This window comes from Phocoena sinus, chromosome 12 (assembly GCF_008692025.1).
Source record: "Phocoena sinus isolate mPhoSin1 chromosome 12, mPhoSin1.pri, whole genome shotgun sequence".
NCBI lineage: Eukaryota > Metazoa > Chordata > Mammalia > Artiodactyla > Phocoenidae > Phocoena > Phocoena sinus.
The window spans coordinates 14,575,201-14,597,175 of NC_045774.1; the positions used below are offsets into that span (position 1 = coordinate 14,575,201).

The 21,975-nt window shown below is 40.3% G+C and overlaps 2 protein-coding genes across 5 annotated transcripts in view; one reads left to right on the top strand and one right to left on the bottom strand.

Annotated features, from left to right (window-relative positions):
- Positions 1-3,934: 3,934 nt before the first annotated feature.
- On the bottom strand, positions 3,935-17,905 carry ARMT1 (acidic residue methyltransferase 1). 2 transcript variants are annotated; one of them, XM_032650984.1, is made up of 6 exons: positions 17,824-17,839; positions 16,088-16,148; positions 15,391-15,496; positions 14,693-14,937; positions 9,348-9,513; positions 3,935-6,041 (listed from the first exon to the last, which is right to left on the bottom strand). In XM_032650984.1, exons 4-6 carry the CDS (start codon positions 14,725-14,727, stop codon positions 5,274-5,276), a joined length of 969 nt encoding a protein of 322 aa, XP_032506875.1. In that variant the 5' UTR covers positions 14,728-14,937; positions 15,391-15,496; positions 16,088-16,148; positions 17,824-17,839; the 3' UTR covers positions 3,935-5,273. The 2 variants fall into 2 exon arrangements, with proteins under 2 accessions (XP_032506875.1, XP_032506874.1); XM_032650983.1 differs by lacking the exon at positions 16,088-16,148 and having other exon boundaries at positions 17,780-17,905.
- Positions 17,906-17,911: 6 nt separating this feature from the next.
- RMND1 (required for meiotic nuclear division 1 homolog) overlaps positions 17,912-21,975 on the top strand; it is a 35,611-nt gene continuing 31,547 nt past the window's right edge. The window contains exon 1 of one of the 3 annotated variants that reach the window (XM_032650982.1): positions 17,912-18,349. In XM_032650982.1, coding sequence (XP_032506873.1) covers positions 17,939-18,349 — 411 coding nt within the window. In that variant the 5' untranslated portion in view covers positions 17,912-17,938. The remainder of the gene's footprint in view (positions 18,350-21,975) is intronic. The other 2 variants (XM_032650981.1, XR_004352498.1) reach the window with 2 other exon arrangements.

A 21,975-nucleotide genomic window follows, 5' to 3' on the forward strand; every position in this document is an offset into this window, starting at 1 on the left:
CAAGCACCAACTGGTCTAATGATCAGACTTTCAAGTAGACCCATTTCAGACTTCAATTTAAGTAGCATCACATCAGGGGGTTAAGAAAATTATTTCAAGTGCTAGAATTTGTCACCTACCAATCAGTCATTCATTGAACACCTACTCTGTGCTCTACATTGTGTGGGGAGCAAACACACAGAGGTCAGTGGCTGCCCCCAGGAAATGTACAACTGATGGGATCCAACACTTTAGAAGTGTCTTCCCTAAGAACTGGTTTTCCTTTCTCCAAAATTCTGGAAGGCCTGAGAGCGAGGTGGATGTTAAATAAACTGAAAAGGGGAAATGTGACCCACCAAAGAAAAGCAGGAAGGTAGGAGAACCAGGTGAACAGTGGCCTCTGATTGGATGGCTCAGAGTATACTAACTCCACTCCCAACAGTATCTGTAGTTTACAAATGAAGGGAAAAAATCAGGGTTCATGGAATACTCAGGTGGCCGCTAGGGGATGCCAGAATGCTGGTATCTTTCAGCGTGACGCCCGTTTCCCTAGGGGAATCTGGGTTTGCGATTGAATGTAGTTCAAGTTGACCAGAAATAACTTCTCCTTTTCCAGTAAAATTGTGAGAATGTGACTTAGGTCACGGAGTTAACAGGAGACCAGGCATTAGCAATCAAGTATTTATGAGTCCCAGATCATTATTAAGTCCCAGGTCATCCAAGGGGGAAAAAAAATCTTCCATCCCTCCAGCCGGAACTAATGATAGCAAACCAGACAAAAATTACAAAAGTAAAATGACAACAACAAAACCAATTAACCAAACTAAAACTTCAGAAGCTGGAAAACCACTTCAGAATTTTTTTTTTAATTTAAATAGTACAAACCTGGTTTTTGTTTTTTGTCTTAAAAGTGTAAAAAATATGCCTAGGCACGGAGAAAGAAATACATCCAAATCTTAACAGGAGTATTGGAGGTGGTGGGATAACATCCTTATTATTTTTCTCATATTTTCCCTCTGCTTTATTCATTTTCTGTAATGTCAGGATATCATTTATCGCATACCATAAATGTCAGACACTGCATTAACACTTTATCATGGTAGTAAGACACGCACGTGTAGAAGTGTTCAGAGTCTCCTCGACTCCCCACACCCAGTCCAGGGAAATAGGAGAGTAGAGGGGAGAAAGTTTTGTGGAGTTAGAGGCTCCAGAACAAGGCTGAGTGAGAGCTTGGGCGGAGGGAGCTGTTAGGAAAATGGGTGGGAGAGGAAATTTTAATAATTCTAACTCTGAACTGTGTTTTCAATTCACCCTAGGGCTTTCTTAAAATCTAAGAAAATGGTTTGAATTACGTTGGTATTGCCTTTTGCAGTGGGAATTTCTTTTATAGAAACGTGACCTTGAGGTTGAACAACATGGGTTCTGGCTATTAAAAAGTTCAAAAGCATTACTGCATTTTATCAAACACCAAAATGCCACCTTGAATTACAGAAAAAAGCTGGGTCATCTCAAGAAATCTTGTTCATTTGATGTTTAATCAAAAAGTAACATAGAGCTTCCCTGGTGGCGCAGTGGTTGAGAGTCCGCCTGCCGATGCAGGGGAAACGGGTTCGTGGCCCGGTCCGGGAAGATCCCACATGCCGCGGAGCGGCTGGGCCCGTGAGCCATGGCTGCTGAGCCTGCGCGTCCGGAGCCTGTGCTCCGCAACGGGAGAGGCCACAACAGTGAGAGGCCCGCGTACCGCAAACAAACAAAAAACACAAAAAGTAACATAAATCAATGGAGTATAAACCGCCATCCTCCACCTAATTATTTACCTGCCCTTCATCCACATTTTCATCATAATATACCTAAGATACTGGATCTATGTCTTGCTAAAAAAGGGTTGCATGAAATTTATAGGCTGCTTTACCCAGGAGTTACTTCATACTTAAGCCAAGTATGGTATTGTTAGCAGTTGAAACAATTGAAGATGCTATTTTAGGAGTTTCCCAAGATCCCTCAGCTCTTCAGTGGAAACTTCACCCCCAGCTGACTCCAGAGCCCCAGCTTCCCTCATCATGCTCCTCTGTACCTACACCAAACAGAATATATAGGCCAAATCTGCTAGGGTAGAAACAGATGGGGAAGCAGGAGAAGGCGACAGGCAGAGCCCTGTCCATTGGGTGTCTCCAGCCCTCATTTCAGAGGCCCTTAGGTGATGTTAAGAAGCAGTTCAAAATCCAGTGTTTTCCAACAAAAGAGAAACAAAAAACATAAAGACTTCGTGAAAACGTAAAACTTTTGTGCTGCAAACAAAAAGACACCCCATAGAATGGGAGAAAATATTTGCAAATTATATATCTGATGGGACTTGTATGCAAAAGATATAAGAACTCTTACAATAAAAAATAAGTAAACATAAACTCTTGAGACTTCCCTGGCTGTCCAGTGGTTAAGACTCTGCGCTTCCACCACAGGGGGCAAGGGCTTGATCCCTGGTCGGGGAACTAAGATCCTGCATGACGAATGGCAACATGGCCAAAAACAACATAATTTTAAAAATTAAAACTCTTACGACAAAAGATAATCTAATTTTTAAATTTTTAAATGGAGAAAAGAATTGAAGACACTTCTCCAAAAATATACGAATGACCGATAAACACATAAAAACATGTTCAACATCAGGGAAATACAAATTGAAACCACAGTGAGATACTGCTTCTCACCCAGTAGCATGGCTATAATGAAAAACACAGACAATAACAAGTGCTGACAAGGATGTAGAATTGGAGCCCTCATGCGGAATGTAAAACACTGCAAACACTTTGGGAGTCTGGCAGTCGCTCAAAATGTTAAATGTAACTGCCACAGGATCTAGCACTTTTACACCTAGGTACATGCCCAAGAGAACTGAAAACACACATACATACAATCACGTGTACATGAATGTCCATAGCAGCATTATTCATAATAGTCAAAAAGTGGAAACATACCAAGTGTCCATTCACTCATGAATGTATAAATATGGTAGACCCATATATGGTATATCCATACAATGGAATGTTATTCAGGAAAAAAAAAATGAAGTACTGATACACTTTACAACTGATGAATCTTAAAAAGAAGCCAGTCACAAATGACTACATATTTTATATTCTATTTATATATGAAATGTCCAGAACAGGTAAATCCATAGACAGAAAACAGATTACTAGTTGCCAAGTGCTGAGGAGAGGGGGCTGGGGAGTGACTGCCAATGGGTGCAGGGTTTCTTTTAGAGAGGGTAAAACTTTGCAAAATTAGACTGTGGTCATGGGGGCACAACTCTGTGAACATACTGTACTAAAATACTGTACACTTTAAATGGATGAATTGTGTGTGAATTTTATCTCAGGAATGCTGGTTAAGGGCTTCTGTCATGGCGCAGTGGTTGAGAATCCACCTGACAATGCAGGGGACACGGGTTCAAGCCCTGGTCTGGGAAGATTCTACATGCCATGGAGCAACTAACCCCGTGTGCCACAACTACTGAGCCTGCACTCTAGAGTCCCCAAGCCACAACTACTGAGCCCGCGAGCCACAACTACTGAGCCTGCATGCCTAGAGCCCATGTTCCACAACAAGAGAAGCCACCACAATGAGAAGCCCGTGCACCACAAGGAAGAGTAGCCTCCGCTCGCCGCAACCAGAGAAAGCCCACGTGCAGCAACGAAGACCCAAAAGCAGCCAAAAGTAAGTAAATAGATAAAAAATAAAAATTATTTTAAAAAAATCAACTGGTGAAACTCCAAGAGGCCCCTCCCTCCTGCTAAATAAGCATTTTTAAAAGTGCCGCCTTGACTTCCTCTTCCATGGTGCCATCTTCTTGCTTGCTCTAGTTTGCTTCCTTGCTCTCTTTCTTGTAGGAGAGGGTGAACTACTTCCTCATAAATCTCATGTTCTTAATAAAACATGAACATAGAAAAAAATCCCATGCTTTGGAAAAAAGTAATGTATTATACCATAGCTCCCGCTGTGGCTATGAAGTCAATACAAATATACAATTGTCTTCTAGTTTATGGCAAGTGTCTACAAGTAATTCTCATGTGCTCAGTATTTTAGTAACAATGTTTAAAACAGGAACACATGTAGATAAGGAAATGAGTAAATCCAAAATGTGCAGCTTTATATAAACATTTTACCAAAACAATTTTAAGCACTTAGCAAGGGCACAGACTATCACTTCATTTAAGTGACATAATTTAACAACTGCTTGGACATCTATAATATACATTATGAGTTTCTTCATCATAAAGACCTCATTTTTAATCTTCCCTTCTTGACCTTCCCCCACTGGAAGATAAAACCAGTGAGATTTTCAGTACAATTTACAATTCATTTTATTATTCTGGTGCAAGAAAACATTCCCAGGTTTATTTCCAATTTCAGTTTCAAAACAAACTGACCTGAAACTTAGTCTTTAATAGCTGTGATCACCAATAAATGTGTAAGATTATAAAAGGTGAATTAACTCGTTGGTAGTACAAAGTCAATGCAGAAGAATCTTTCCTACCTAAAGCATTTTTTTTAAACTGTGAGCAATCCCATTCATTTAAAACATCTATGTGTTAAAATAATATACTTCAGTTGATTATGGACATCACAAATAGAATTACTGTAAAAGATATTACATTTCTTCAAGTACTATTTGTTTCATTCTGTTCAGTTTTGTGTTTCCTACCATCCATTCTACAGGTCAATCAAAATACAAATGCGTGCAAATAATACAGGTTATTGAAATGAAATAAAATTCAAGGAGAACAAAATTAAGAATTAACTTATGAGGTAAGTTTTACTTTCGTGTGTTCAGATATCACAGTTGTTAAGAAATGCCTCTCTTTACAAAGCATATTTAACATGTAAATATATTATATCTTCACTGAGCCCTTATCTCTAGAGCCCAAAATCAAGTTGAGTAAAACTCCATGCCTCCTAGAATATTAAATACCATGCAGCATAGTATTTTTTAAAATGTTAACTTTTAAAGCAGAATTCACTTATATTTCTGCCCAATTGAAAATAAGTTCATTGAAACCATTTGAAATGATGCATTTAACTTGAAATAAGTTACTAAAATTCCAACATAAATGTAACTATCTGTAACCAGTGTAATCCACCTATCCCCAAAACAATGTAGCAGGGCAAAACGTTCAAAGGAGAAAGCATCAGTGTGTGTGTCAAAGAGCACTGAGAAGCCAAACTTCCCAGAGCTTTTCTGGGGATGAAGAGTGACTGTCAGATCTTCCTACCCAACTGAGAGTTCCTACAGCAAGTCAAAGTGGACCATCAAACTGAAATATTCCGTATTTCCCAATGGTCAGCCAGTCGGGCACAGAAGCTGTGAGCTGTTCACCTTGCCCAGGCTGCAGACCAACCTGAACTTCAGCTTTTAATGTTCTTATACTGCAGACAGGTGCAGGGTGGAAGCCATTCAAAGCCTCATGAAATGGAATGGTAAATTCCCATCTTCTGTCCCCCGTCAACTTCCTGTAATTCAAATCACCCTTAAATAAAATCAAATGTGCCTTTTGTAGTGTAGCATATAAGTCAGGGGCGACGTGAGGCATTGCACTGAATTCATGAGGTAGAGTCCAAAACATGTGATCAAGGTAAACCCATCTGCCCATTCTAATATGGTTTTCCCAGTCAACCCCACACTTGGACACCCACTTATGATTAGAATGTTTTAGTTGTTCGATTACCCAGTTAAAATCATGTAGAGTAGTATCAGAAACAAACCATGGAATCGTTTTCCCATAAAAATGGATCTCAGTAGCCAGTTTAGAGGACAACAGTAAGTCAGCTAATACTAAATCTGTAACAAGTTCAAACCCAGAATTATCCAGAACAATATCCACTCGAGTAATAGATGCTTTTCCTCTTTTTTTTTTGCAATTGCTAAGCAATGACCAAAGATGTTCCATGTCATTCACTAAAATGAAAGGTTTTAGGTCTTCCAAAGAATTTATTAAATTGATCTTCTGAGAAATAGTTTTCCCACCTGATAGAGACAGATCACACTTATTTCCCCACAGTGAAATCTGAAAAAGAAAAAGCACAAATCATTTACCCTTCTTTTGAATAACCAACAAAAACTCTATTACGTAGGATGTAATGGGAGGTGGGGTTGCTAAAAGTATTCATAAAATTCTTAATATAAAATGTCCACCCAATCTACATTTTCTCTAAGTATACTGTATAAAAAAGGTAAAACAATGAAACTTTAGCCAGTATGCAATGAACTTAAGAAAAAAACACAGTTTGAATGATTTTAGCACTCACATTGTTTAATCAGAGTGAAAGTTTCTGCATCTTGCAGATATTACTAGAACATGATCAGATGCTGTAAAAATGAGGCTACAAAGTTTATTTTATTTTATAAAAATCCAGAGTCAAGAGAAAATAAAAATTCCCCCAATCCTTAGGACCTGGCAACTTTTCTGGGATTTAGTTCTCTCACTTGTAAAATAAAGAAATTGAACACGGTGATAACCAAAGATTCTTCCAACTCGAATAATCTATTATTCCACTTTGAAATACTCAAGTTTATTTTGTAGGAAATGGTATGTAGCCCCATTTTTTTAAGCTCTAACTAAAATTACACGTTTAGAACTATAGGCTCTAGAATCAGACAGACCTGGGTTCAAATCCTAGCATCTCCAATAAACAACCACTGGTAAATTAAGCTCTAAGGCTCAAATTCCACAACTGAAAAATGAGATAATAGCACTTAGCTCGTAGAGTCATTCTGAGTATTTGACATAATGCATGTAAGTAATGTACCCAAAAGCTGGCATACAGAAGTATTCAATAAATGTTAGCCCAAACAGGCTCTAGTATTCTGTGATTCAAAATAAGAGGAAAGTGCATGTTCCAACCAAGAATATTATTTTAAAAAGAAAGATAACTCAAGCGTCCAAATTTGATGAAGAAACATACAACGGCACACATGACGGCATCTCCAGCGGAGGTCAGGGTCTCTGCTGGCCTACGGCACATTTCCTTCAGATCATCTTCCAGTGTGTAATTCTGTATTTATTTGTGCCATTATTCGTTTATATTCCTTCAGGATTACAAGTTCAGTGGCAACAAGGACTAGTCTGTTTTCCTCACCACCACATGCCCGGCATCTAGAACAGTGTTTGATTAAGTTGACACTGAAATATTTGTGTGAACAGCGGTGGAGTGCTGTGGCTTTTAAAAGCATCAATAATTCCCTAGAAACTAAGACACCTTCAGGCTTCCTGTAGGGAGGTAACCTGCTGGTCATTGTGAGCACTAATGGGGACAACTTTGGCTTCCTTTACGTGGGAGAAGAGGGGCAGTTTGGGGTAGCTGGCTGAACTAGATGACAGAAGATAGATCAGTACGCTTTCTTCTTCACAGTTTATTATACTTACGGGACAAAGAACATATTCAAAGAAGATGATTTCCCAAAAGAATGGGCTGGCTAGGGGCAGCGAGTGACAGGCTGATTTTTTTTTTCTTTTCTTTTCTAATTCTAAGCTAAGTATAATAGTGAGAGGGGGAAATAATACTCCGGTTTATTAGTTAACAGAACCATGACCACTTTTCTTCCAAACTCAAAATATGCCTATCCTGCTTCATTATTCAGCTTACTCTGCTCGCCCTCCAAGTTTCATCAGGACTTTATCACATCCCACAACTATCAGCACATTCGGTAGCCTCTACTTTCAAGGTACATCCAGAATCTGGTGACATTTACCATCTCTGATGCTACCAACTTGGTCCAGTCTGCCCTCACCTGAGTCACTGTAGTAACAAATCTCCCCATTCCCACCCTTGTGCCTTCGGCCTGTCCTCGGAAGTAATCCTTGAAATAAGTCATTTAATGTTACTCCTCTGGGCTTCCCTGGTGGTGCAGTGGTTGTGAATCCATCCACCTGCCAATGCAGGGGACACGGGTTCGAGCCCTGGTCTGGGAAGATCCCACATGCTGTGCTGCAATTAAGCCCGTGCGCCACAACTACTGAGCCTGCGCTCTACAGCCCGCGAGCCACAACTACTGAGCCCGTGCACCACAACTACCGAGCCTGCGCTCTAGAGGCCCCGTGCTGCAACTACTGAAGCCCGCGCACTAGAGCCCGTTCTCCGCAACAAGAGAAGCCACCGCGGTGAGAAGCCCGCGCACCGTAACGAAGAGTAGCCCCCGCTCGCTGCAACTGGAGAAAGCCCAATTGCAGCAAGGAAGACCCAACGCAGCCAAAAGTAAATAAAATAAATAAATTTATTTTTAAAAAAAGTTACTCTTCTGAGCAAAACCCTCTAACAGCTTCCCGCTTCATTGTGAGTAAAAACCAAAGATCTCGCCTTTGCTCTGGAGGCAGCTTGGCTTCTGTGCAGCCCGCAGGCCCTCTCACCTCTGCTCCCCATTCCCTGAGGCCTTCCCAGCAGGGTTTCCCACACACCTGGCAGGCTCCCCACTCAGGGCTCCGCAGGAAGCTCCACCCAGACGTGAGGGGACCCCCTCCTTCACCTGCCTCGGGGCCCGCCCCCCTCCTTAGCAGGCCCTTCCCTGGGGGCCAGGCTTAAAACTGAGCTCCGCACCCCTCCCCCACCACTCCAGGTCCCCCTTCCCCGCTTTATGTCTCTTCCGAGCACTTTCAAACATCTCTTTATGGAAATGTTTCGAACGTCTTTCGGGAAATAAGGGCTGGGGAAACTGCTGTGTAAAACCACATACTTTCCAATAGTTCTGATTATAATGATATATTTTAAATTTTAGGATGTTTTGAATGAGAATTCAAAACTAAACTTAAGACAAGATAGATGAAGAAATGTAATAAAAGCATATGAAATAGGCCATGGGCCACCCGATTGTTTCCACCTGCTGATGACAACTGCACAACACCTGTGCTCCACTCTGTGCCCAACACTTACAGGAACGAAGCCAGTTTCATTCTCAGGTCAAATCACGAGGCACATAGTACCACCCTCAGTTAACCGATGAGGAAACTGAAGCTCAGAAACATCAAGTACCTTGCTTCAGGTCCAAACACAAGTAAGTGACACGGCCAACATTCGAAGCCAAGTCAGGCTGGGCCAATCAGATGACTGTGGACTTCAGTATCTCTCCACAATGACAGAGCTATGAAGCCAGATGACTCCTGTGCCACTAAAACCTCCAGTGGGAGGAGAAGAAACTTCAAAACCCCTTTTCAGAGATTAAATGGATTTTCATCTCTCGAATAGATAATTATTAAAATGATAAAAAACGATCACTGATAACTTAAATGACAATATGTAAACATGCTTTGCTGTTAAACGTGGACCAGTTTATTTTTCAACTATTTAAATAAACTCAGGAGATTAATTATTACATTTACCTGAAGAACTTTAAAAAACTCATTTTTCAGCTGATTTTCATCTAGGTCTTCAATAGTTTTCATCAACTCTTGCAGGTGAGTACATAAAGCAATGATAGATTCCTGAGACTCAAAGAAATTTTGGTCTTTTAATTCTTTAAATATATCAAAGTCATCGATTGGTGGACTAAAGTAGGAAAAAAGCATAAGTGAACATTTATATAACTGTACCTTTTTTTTTAATATTTGGGTAATTGCAGTTTATTAAAGGAAAGAGAATAGTAGCAGCCCATCTAAAAACTCACTGGTAATCTTTACTAGGTATAACATAGATCAAGTTACACAAAATAAATCAAATTAAACAAATTATGCAAAAGTAAATCCCCACACTCATTTTAACTAATTGTCAAATGTTCCTTAATCAAATATTTTACCGGAAGCATTAAATAATTATAAGGACTGTATCTATAATTACTTACCCAGTGGGTTTTCAGGGCAAAAAGAGAAAAAGAAACAAAATTTCAAGACAATTACTTTAGTTCGACAAACATTCTTTTGGGTGCTCAGGGTGGCCAGGTTCCAAGTAACAAACATATAAACAGAATAGTTGAATACAATGTAGTGATTACTAATAGAGTCAAATACAGATTATGGGAACCCAATGACTACTTGAGATAGATCAGACAATATTAATGTAAATTTTATTATAATGACAAATTTTGATCATTTATGTGTAGATTCTTAATGTTTTAGCAACTTTTACTCCCAAGTTGACTTTGACCAATGGTGATGTATGTGCCATGGCTACATCTTCATGTTGTCCATTGAGAGATCAAATAATATTAATACTGGCCTAAGAAAAACACAACTCAGAAGACAGAAATACTAACATAAAAGACTTTACAGAATCAAATGTCAACAACATTCAGATCATCTGCTCTTCAAAATTAGCTACTTTTTCCATGGGTCTTCTACTTTAGGGTAAAAAGGCAATATGGCTGATGCAATGGGATTGATTAAAATCAAAACTAAAAACATACCAGAATTTACACATCCAAATGATGGCTGCCTCCCTTCTCAGTCAGTCACCTTGGGAAGCTACACCCTTAGTCCAAGAATGTTGCCATTGCTGAAAGCACTTTTGGAATTCCTCTCTGGGGATTTTCTTCAGAACCTGTGGCACATTATTAAACGTCCTATCAGTGACAGTATACCTTCATCCTTTGGAGTTTAATTTGTTTTTGGAAACAGCCAAAAGTCACTCAGAGCAATTTCAGTAGAATGAGGCATGTAAATCAAATGGAATAAAATATTTTTGATCAAAAATGAGGAGTGACTAAAAAATAATGAGACTAATCTTTTTTTGAGGTTTGTAAACTGGCTCTGAAAGAAGTTCCAAAGAATTAAAAGACGTTTTTAGCAATGGCAGCATTGCTGAAGTGAATCAGTCTCTCGAGGTGACTTAAAAGGACAAAAATTATTTGGGTGCGTGGGTTCAACTGCAGGGGTCAGCAGACTGCAGCTTGCAGACTCCCTCTGGCCCACCACCTGTTCTGTACGATCTGCAAGCTCAGAATGGTTTGCACATTCCTGAAGAGTCGAAAAAAATTAAAAAAGAAGATTTTGTGACACATGAAATTCAAATTTCAGGGTCTATAACTGATGTTCTATTGGAACACAGCCATGCTCATTTACATACTGCCAATGGCTGCTTTGGCACCGCTACAGCTGAGGAGCTGCAACAAAGACCATGTGTCTTCCAAAGCCTAAAAGATTGGCTATCTGGCCCTTCACATAAAGTTTGTGGACCCTTGTTCTAGTGCTTTATTAACAAATCCTTCATTAATTTAAAGTCACACCTCATGTTAAGAATGAGACTTGTTCCTTATATTTAAGAGAGCAAACTCACATAGCTATAAATGATTTCAGATTTTAAAACGTTTGCTAGTTTAGAATCTACTATAGCTGTATATGTGTACACAATGACCCAGGGGTTCTCTCCTAGGTATATACGCAACAGAAACACACACGTATGTTCACCAAGAATATGTGTTCGAGTATTTGTAGCAGCACTCTTCATAATAACCCGAAACTGGAAACTACTCAAATATCCATCAACAATAGAACAGGTCAACAGATTGTCATGTATTCATATCAAGCAATGCTATACAGCAATGAAAGCTAATGGTTTACAATTATACGCAACAGTATGGATGAGTCTCACCAATGTCATGCTAAGTAAAAGAAAACAGACACAGAACTACTTCCATAAAATTTCATTTAAATGAAGTTTAAAAACAGGCAAAACTAATGCAGGTCAGGATAGTGGTTACCCTTAAGGGGCAGTGATGGTGGCGACTAGAAGTGGACCCAAAGGGGCCTAAATTCTACCTCTTGATCCAGGCACTGGGGACACAGCATGTTCTGGTAAAGACTGCTGAACACTTAAGACATGTGCACTGTTCTGCATGTATATCACACTTTAATAAAAGCTTAAAAATGTCTGCCATTTTCTCCGTACTTTCATCTTTCAATATCTGAAGTATATTTACTTAATATATTTAAATTTTACATATGGCTAAAACTTTGAATCTTAATTTAGATTTTCAACCATTTAACTCTAAAAAAAACAAAATATACATCTTGACAAAGAAAATTAGAAGTATGTTTCAGTGTAAGGGGCAAAATCAACAGAAACGTATCTTAAAGCTAATGTGTGCTTTGGGATCCTGCAAAAGTTAGGAAGACCATTCTTTGGTCACTCTGGAGGCGTCACTGACACAGGATAGGAATTCTTCCCATAAGAGCCCTAACAAATTGGACACTTAAAAACTACCTCAGGGGTAGTGATAAATTAGGAGTATGGGATTAACAGATACAAACTACTATACATAAAATAGATAAGCAACAAGGATTTACTACATAGCACAAAGAACTATATTCAGTATCTTGTAATAACCTATAATGGAAAATAATCTAAAATATATATACACACACATATATATTTATCTGAATCACTCTGCTGTACACCTGAAACTAACACAATATTGTAAACCACTGTACTTCAATTAAAACAAACTACTTCAGTGCTAGTTCTGCTGTAGGACAGCCTTTCTTTGCACCGACCTGACACCGGAGTATGGTACAGTATCAGACAAATCCCCGGACCTTCAAATATCTGCCACAGAGGTCACCTTAGGAGAGTTCCACATCCATGGCTGACTAATACTCTCATTCCTGGAACTTAAAGCTGAATTTTGCCTCTACCCCTTTTATCAAGCTATTCTTGGACCAATGGGTTGAGCAGCACAGGCTGGGCAGAGTCTCCTTGGGGCCTGGAAAGAAAAACTGATATGCAGGCCCCACCACAGACAAATTAAATCATCAGGATTTAATGTAACAATTTCCAAATCTGTATGTTTAAAAACAAAACAAAAAACTTTTCCCCAACTGGGTGACAAATGTGCAGTCAGGTTTGTAAGCTCCTGCCTTTGAGTTTTCATTCTCTGAACCTGATCCGCCTCTAAAATCAAACTCAGAAACAGCATTCCTTTTACCTTTCCAACTTCCTAACTCCACTAAGCCTGTTCAGGGTGCCACTCAGCATTTCAGCACTTCAGCAGCCTTGTCTAATACCATGGATATTTTCCAAAGTTATGAAACCATCACCCAGAACGTCAGACTAACCTTAGTCCTGGAAAGATATCCAAATGTACTACTTGTTTGAGGGCTCTAATCCAATTTACACAGACCAGGCTCAAATATTGGCTCTACCATTTACTAACCATGCAGCCCTGGGCAAGTTACTAATCTCTTTGAGCCTCAGTTTCCTCCACTGTAAAATGGAAATCATAATACCTATACTTCACTGGGCTGCAAAGTAACTAGAACGGAGCTGGTGTTCAATATATGACAGTGCCTAGTGTTTGCTATAGTCCTTTGCTTGGATCTGTGAGCCAGAAAATGTGCTATCCTTTTAACATTGTATTCTGCTTTTAAAGCACAAGACCTAAAACATACTTATTCAGCAAATACAAAGACTTTTGACTTTAAAGTAATTTATAAAGATGATAAAATAATTTATAAAGATGAAGACAGAAAAAAAATAGTGAATAGACTCAAATTTACACATGTTCCCCAAAGTCATCTTTTTTTTTGTTTTGGCAGTATGCGGGCCTCCCACCGCCGCAGCCTCTCCCGTTGCGGAGCACAGGCTCCAGACGTGCAGGCTCAGCGGCCACGGCTCACGGGCCCAGCCGCTCCGCGTCATGCGGGATCTTCCCAGAGTGGGGCACGAACCCATGTCCCCTGCATCAGCAGGCGGACTCTCAACCACTGCGCCACCAAGGAAGCCCCAAAGTCATCTTTTTATTTTAATAGTAGTGCTGGTTTAATCAATTGTTTACAATTATCCTATGCTATGTTTAGGAACAGATACCAAAGGATTCCTCTTATTCAGCAAACCTGTATTTCTGTAAACTGTGAGCTAAAAGAATGATCCATATTACACTTTCTTCTGCTCTACAGGTCAGTTCTCTGTCAGAATTTTCCTAGGAAAAATTAAATTAGTATAAACAAACCTATAAAAAATTATTTGGGGGACTTCCCTGGTGGTCCAGTGGTAAAGAATTCGCCTTCCAATGCAGGGGATGCAAGTTCGATCCCTGGTCAGGGGATTAAGATCCCACATGCCGTGGGGCAACTAAGTCCGTGTGTCCCAACTACTAATCTCACCCACTTTGGAGCCCGTGCGCCACAACTAGAGAAGAGAAAACCCGCACGCCACAACTAGAGAGAAGTCTGCGCGCCACAACGAAGATCCTATGTGCCGCAACTAAGACCCGACGCAGACAAAAAGAAAAAACAAATTAATTAATTTTAAAAAATTATTTTTTTCTAATCTAGCTGTTAAAAAAAGAGCTAAAAATTATTAAGATAGTGCGTAAAACAATATAGTGACTCCTTTCACCAAATAATTCTAACATATTATCTATTTTTATAAACAAAACATATGCTTACTTTGTCCTGTCTTGATTTTTTATATAAATAATTATTTCAAATTAACATTTTCTGCTCAATAAGTACATTTTGTTTTACTCTACAAATAAGTAAGTTTTTATAAGGATTTTTATATCCAAATATCCTATTCAGATATTCAATCTTAGGTCTCTTCTGGGCAAGTGGATTGTAATTGCCAAGAATGTATTACAGCAGTAACATTTGCAGAAATTTCCAATAGTGCCACTAATATCTGTTGAACTGAATACAGGCTTCTACTGGTTTTTATTTTAAAACTTACCATTTTATAATTTTTAAAAAAGCACAAATAATCTAAAACATTTGTTATTTGATGGCTATATACTTACCTTTGGATAATTGCTTCATGAATTCTTCGATACATGTAGCATTCTACAAACAACCACGGTGAGAGAAACCACCTTGGTTTTCCATTACTTTCATTTAAAAGGCTCTGTTGATATTCTAGGTACTGATTCCATAGGTCAGTATCAACAAACTTCTCAACCAAAGGAACAATTGGTTTATCTGTTTGCAATTCATTCCGTAATTTAGAAAGAAGAGAAATTGCTTTCTTTTCAGCTTCCAGGCCTTTCTGCAGAAATACAGGGGGAAAACACACACACACACACACACACACACACACACACACATTAGTTTACATGTAATTAATTTATATATAAGTATTTCATCTACAAATATAAGTATATATGTACACACATATATACATTAATTCCTCTAGGGTAGCAAATTTTTATGTATCTAAATTTAAGAAGGAAAAAACGAATACATTTCAAAACTAAATTTTATGTCTTTCAAAAACTATTATAAACATTTAAATTTAGATTTCTTAAGTTGAAAAATCAAAGAACAACACAGATCTCATATCAACATTATGTTGCCTTATCTAGCCTGCCTTTATTTTTTTACGTTTCACCATATGAACTTATCTCCAGGTGGAATGACCATTACCACAGAGGGAAAACTGTTTATTGTGTTTCTATTAGAGTTAACCAAAAAAGAATTAATGTTAAAACACAATTCTTACCTCTCCATGTTTCTCGAAAAATTCACTTTTATGTCGATGCAATGTATCAATAGCCTTGGTTAAGATCTGTGGTAATCTGTCTTTAACTGTAAGATATGCAAATGACCTAGAAAAGAGTCATATACACAATATATTACTTAGTAGCATTAACATTAGAAGGCTGGTCATCTTTCAATTTCTGGAACACCTCATTTAAATTCAAATTCCTTCTCATACAAGCCCTGTAAAGTAAACCAGCATTGCCCAACTCCTACAGTAACACAGGAAAATCTGAAAACCTCTCTGGTATATCGTAAAAGCTAAGCACTCTCTGTGCCTCAAATTCCAGGCTCTACCCTGGAGTCCTCTTTCTTATCTTTCTCATTGTATTCCTTTTATTTTCCTTAATCGGAAACCAGTTTAACAATGTGATAGGACAGAAAAAGAGTTATCCTAAAAATCAAACAGCCTTTCCCCCTAGGTCTATTACTTACTAAGCGACTTCTACTTAGAAAGATGAATGAGGCAATGGATGGAAAACTGCCTGAAAGACTTTACTGTGCTAGAAAAATATAATGAAAAATATTTATGAACCTGCTTCTTTGTCTATACTCTTAGCCAACTGAATTCTTTTCTAAGGTTTTTCTTGCTGCCTTCTTTACCTGCCTAATAACTCCTTCCATCCTCTCTGCCCCTAAACAAAATTAAGGCAGATTTCCATCTTGCTCTCCCAACCAGAAAATGAGAGATTTTCAAAAAGTGTCGAAGAATGAAGAAACCTGGAGAGGAACAAAACTTGAGTATACCTGAATCAAAAATTAAAGATATTCCTGACTTTAGACATGCAAAAATCAAGGGTTACAGATTATCACTGTATGTTTAGTTTAAGGACATACATGGTTCGGTTAGAAAAAAGACTTTAGTACTGTGCAGTTTTTAGATAGAAAGCACAAAACTTAACTGATCAGTTCATGTATATCTTCAGATCACCAGAGACAAAGTAAAAATGAAGAAAGTTGGAATACTTCTGCCCAAATCTCCTATTCTAACTTTAATGTGGGATCATCACACTACTAAAAATTCAAAGACCTTATTGCAATTTTTAAATATAGGGTTATATACCCTGAGTATTTTTTCAAGAGGCTTCCTCAAATGTTAACCATAAAACTCAAAAAAATAGCAAAAAAATAGGAAAAGTGCTTTCTGATTCTGTGGTGTTTTACAGTGAGTAGGTTTTAATATGCATAGTAACTGCTCTGATCAGAATTTAACTTTTAACAATTACTACTAATTCCTTGGGAGAAGAGAAAGAATATTAAATCAATTGACACTCGAATTTTCCAAGGCAGCAGATACGAAAAGAAGTGCCAGTCCTTTGAGATTTTACTTAACTGGAAAATTATTCTATTTTTCCAGCTAGTAAATTTCCTCAGAGGCTTCCATCTCTAAGGGTAAGGTCTCAGGTCTAGGACTTGGGCGAGAGCAGAGATGCTTAGGACTCAAAATTTAAGGACGCAGACACTCCCTATATTTGCCTGAAGGTGAGCACACGCTTAAATTTTGGGACATTGGCCTCTCTGGCCTCAATCTACTGCCAGTACAGTCAATTTCTTCCAAGTGCTCTTGTGTTTTGCCATCTTTCGCAGTAAGGACATATTTCAAATATAAATTGGGCCTCTCAATTTATACAGAGAGATATAATAATTTTATAGAATCTATAACATGACGCCTAAAACGCAAGAAAGTACAGGCACTTGTTATACTGGGATTATGAATTAATCTGGTCAGCAATAAGAAGAAACACATTTCTCGATATATCTCAGACCCCTAACTTTTGCAGACAACTTTAACCCCCCCAAAGTAGGTTTATTAATTAAAATATGATTAAAGGCACGCGCTGCAACACTCTGAAAGGAAGCATACAGTCTCAAGACAGTCATGCGTAAGTTAAAAAAAAAAAAAAACCAAAAAAAAAAACCGTATCGAACCACTTGAAAGACGCGTTAACTGATTCACATTAATAGAAGACTATCAAAACCCCTGAACCACCATTGTAGAGAGAGGTGGGGGTAAGCGGAGATTTTCAGTCGGGGTTCGCAGTCCGTTCCCGTGTAGGCAGGGAAGAAACCACGAATCAGCTTAAGGAAGAAGCTGCAAAGCCGATCCGAGCCTAGAGCTCGGAGAGCAGCCGCCTAGCCCTCGCCTCCCCGCGAGCCGTTAGAAACCGAGGCACCGCCCCCGGGAAGCGGAGCCTGGACAGCGGGATGGAACTCGCTGGCGGCGGGGAGCAGGCGCCTCCGGCCCGCCGCTGCTTCCCCGCTGGTACCCACAGGTTCCCGACGAGGCCCAGCTCTCCGCAAAGGTGGGGAGGAGGAAAAGGAGCGGAGCGGGTGAGGAAAGCGACACGAACCCTACGTCCCGCGCCGAGAGAGACACCGGAGGCCCCGCCATCACCTTCCGCGCTCCCCACGCCAACGCTCGGGTTTCACTCGCCGCAGGAAAGGAGGCGGTGCAGGCGCGGGGGAGGAGCTGAGAAAGGGTGGGACGTGGATTAAAAAACTGCTTTTGAATGAAGAAACTTTATTTGGTGCCCGTAGAAGAGAAAAACAATGGCCGAGGACGCGGAGATCTTCCGGGGACGAAGGCGGGGACAGCTGAGGGCGACGAGAGAAGCGGAATAAGGAAGTGGGCGGAAGGCGGAAGCAACCAGGGACCGGGACGTCGCAGGGACCAGGGAGCGGATAAGGTCGCGGCACCACGGGTCACGTGCTCCGACGGTCACGTGGACCGGGCGGCTTACGCTCCGCTGGGCCAGGAGTCCTGTGCGCCTGCGCAGTGTCGGGCGCTGGGCGGGGCGCTGGGTCGGTGTTGGGACTGGCTGCGGGACCGCAGGACTGCAGCCGGTACTCTGTCTCTTGCCTGCGGCGGAGGCGCAGGAGCGTGCGCCTTTGGCGCGTCTGTCTTTTCTTCCCGCGGAGAGGTTAGTGAACTACCTTGTTCTGGGAGCTTGTATGGTCTCCCACAGCGGTCCGCCCTTTGCTCCCCGCCACCCTGAACGTCTCACGTGTTTCCCCAGTACAGCGGAGGCCCCCTGCCTATTACAGTGATCTTTGGTCGATTTAGCTGGGAGTGAAAAGCACTCCGTCCATACCCACGTACTGAACCCTTTGAGCCAGTGCATAGCGGTAACTGCAAAGATAAAATAATTTTGAGCAGCTTAAGGAATTGGAAGGTGTGCTCCAGGGATTAGCGCCACTTATCCATTGATTTATAGCCTAGTTGATACAGATTTCTTAGTTGGTATGTTCTTAAAAAGTAGAAAATGTGTCCAAGAACTGAGTAGCTGCCTTGTATTTCATTCAAAAAATACGAGTTGAATACCTGATGTTTGCTGGGCACTCTGGTTACAGGAGACATAGCATGAACAAGAGGCAAATCTTTATCCTCAAGGAGCTTAGGTGCTACAGGAGCGAGACAAAGTCTCCTTTCCTCTTGTTTTTTTCCCTGTAGCGTTGTGACTATTTAATGTATATTTTAGTGGTTTACCACGTGTATTATCTCTCACCCCCACTGTGATGTAACTTTCAAAAGGTAGGGATTTTCGTCTATTTTATTTTCAGCTGTATTAGCAAGTAGGACAATTTCTGTCACATGGTAGGCACTCAGTTCATAATTTGTTGTGTGAGTTAATAAATTAAGAACACAACGTGTTTGCAAGTGATGTTAAATGCAATGGAGAAATAGTGGAGGAAGCTAGAGTGTGGGTGCTGGTGTGCGTTTTAAATGAAGTGGTCAGGGAAGACTTCACTGTGAAGGAACCATTTGAGCAAAGGTCTGAAGGAGGTGAGGGAATGAGGCTTACAGACACCCGAGAGAAGAGTATAAGGGATAGTAAGTGCAGAGATCCAGAGACCAGAGTGACTGGAGCAAAATGAGCGAGGGGAAAAAGCTGGAGATGTCAGAGTGGTAATAAAGGGCAGAGAATGGAGGGCCATGCAGTCTATCTTAAGGTGTTGGGCTTTTATTTCAAGTGAAATGTGAGGCCATCATCAAATTTTATGAAGAGGGAAGATGTAATCCGATTTGAGTTTGGTTGCTGTGTTCAGAAGAATCTGAAGAACAAAAGCTGGGAAACCAATTCGGAGGCTGCGACAATAATCCCTGGGAAGGACAGCAGCTTGGACCAGGGTGGTGGCAGTGTTGGTGGTGAGGACCAGTCCGAACAAAGCCAGTGGGATTTGCTGACAGATTGGGTATGGAGAAGGAAGAGAAGAATAAGGTGGACTGCAGGTTTGGGGCCTTGGCAAAGGGAAGGATGTAATTGCTATTTTATGAGTGGGGGAGACTGGGAAGAATAGGATTTGCAGGAAGATTTCAGAAGCTCAGTTTTGAGCATGTTACATTTTTCACGCTCATCAGAGTAGTTTAGGGATAAATATTTGCTATTCATCAATTGTAGGTACTATATAAAACTATGAGATTGGGTGAGATCACCAAGAGCTGAGAATAGAGAAGAAAGGTGGCCCAAATACTGAGCCTTGGTACATTACATTCTTGGGATGGGAGACGAGCAAAAGAGACATCCTACCCGTGAGGTAGGATGAAAATGGCCAGTGTGGTATCCCAGAAACGAGTGAGGGAGTAGGGTGGAGTGATCAGCTGTATCACATGTTGCTGGTCAGTCAGGTAAAATGAATACTGAGAAGTGACCACAGGACTTATAAATGTGGTGGTCCTTGCTGGCCTTGACAAACAGGCTTTGGTGAAGTGACAGAGATGAAAGCCCAATTGGAGTGGGTTCAAAAAAAATCAGAGAAGAGGAGATGGAGAGAGGCAATAAAACTCTAAAAGGAAAGGAGCTCAGAGAACAAGTGTAGTATATGGAAGGGAAGATGGGGGTCGGGGAAGAGTTGTTTTTATAAGGTGGGAGAAATCAGAGCCTAGTTGTATGCTAATAGGAATGTGTCAGTAAAAAGGGAAAAATAAATAGCATGGGGGAGAGAGGGGAGAAGGGCTTAACTATGTCTTCTGTAGGCAGGGAGGGAAGAGACTTGGTGTGCAGACAGAGGACTTGGCTGTAGATGGGACCACGGGCACCTCATCTGTAGCCTCAGAAGGGAAGACAAAGTATATGGGCACAAAAGCAATAGGTGGGCAGGTGGATGATGGCAAGAGCTGGTGGAAGTTCTCTCCTGATTATTTCTGTTTTGTCAACCAAAGAGGAAGCAAGGTCGTTATTGAGAATGAGAAAGGAGGAGGCATTGAAGGTGTGAGGAGAGAGCAAAAAGAAAAATATAGTATGGAAGTACAGTATTTAAGATCGTTGAGCAGCATGAAAGGCCCACCCGAACTGAGTGGTCATGATTTTAAAGTGAGACCAGATGGTTGTTGGTTGGTTGTCCATCTCCAGCCACGTTGAGGTGCAGGAGTCCAGGCATAAATTGGGTGAATTATATTTAATTCACGTTGAGGTTTTGCCACGTGGGTATGTGGTAGAGTGGGGTACAAGGGATTTGAGGTCCATGGAATATAACTAAGTGTGGAGGAAGTGATGTGGGGAGTGAGGGACAGTGAAAAAGTGGTTGGATCATTGAATTGTAGGTCCTGTTGGGGTTGAAGAACTATTGGAATTGGGAGATAGAAGGAGTGAGGCTGAAAGATCAGAGGTGGTGTTTGGAGAGTAGAATGCTTGAAATTGAGAACATGAGGTTGCAGATATTGGTAATGACAGGTCTAGAGCAGGACCCTCCAACAGGAATACGATACAAGCCACACACGGCATTTTAAGTTTTCTAGACACTTTAAAAGTAAAAATTAAGAGGTGAGGTTAATTTTATTTAGCCCAATATATCTAAAAATATTATTTCAACAAGTAATCAATATAAAAATTATTGAGATATTTTACTTTTTATATTAAGTATAAAATACAAGGTACCAAAAAAATTATTTTTAAAATTTTATTGAGCCACATTTCAAGTACTCAATAGCCCTAGGTGCCTAATGGCCAGGATATAGCTCGGAGCATAAGACCCTGGGAGTGAGTGGCTAAGGGAGGAAGGAAGATGAGATCACTCGGTGGGGGGCCGGGGATCATGCCCCCCACCAATCTGCACGGATGTAGAAACCATCAAGAAATATGACAAGGGCAATGCAGAGCACGGAAATTCGGTACCCAAAATGTTATATAAAGCTCTTAGTGTAATTAAAAGTGTAGTGTATTTTTATCTTTAAATTTAGTTTGTGCAATTAAAATTTCACTTTTCTGAGATGTGTTCCAGTTTTTAACAAAGCCTAAATAATTTTGTGTGTGTGTCGGATACCTTAAATGCTACCCCTCTGTTTTTTCTCAGCAAAGATAGAAAGCACACTTGTTTGTCCTGTAGCTTTTACATTCTTTGTCCCAGCCTCTGTGTGAAGGCAAGATTTAGAGCTTGGAGGTAAGAATTTCCTAGAAGAGAATGGAAGAATCCAGGTCTGTGTAAACAGATTCCTAAAATATTGTATAATTAGGTTCTGCAAAACCCACTGGTTCAACTGGCAGGTAATAGTACTAACTAAAGGTGAACTAAAATAGCTAGTTGGACTGTAACTAAACAGAGAATTCCA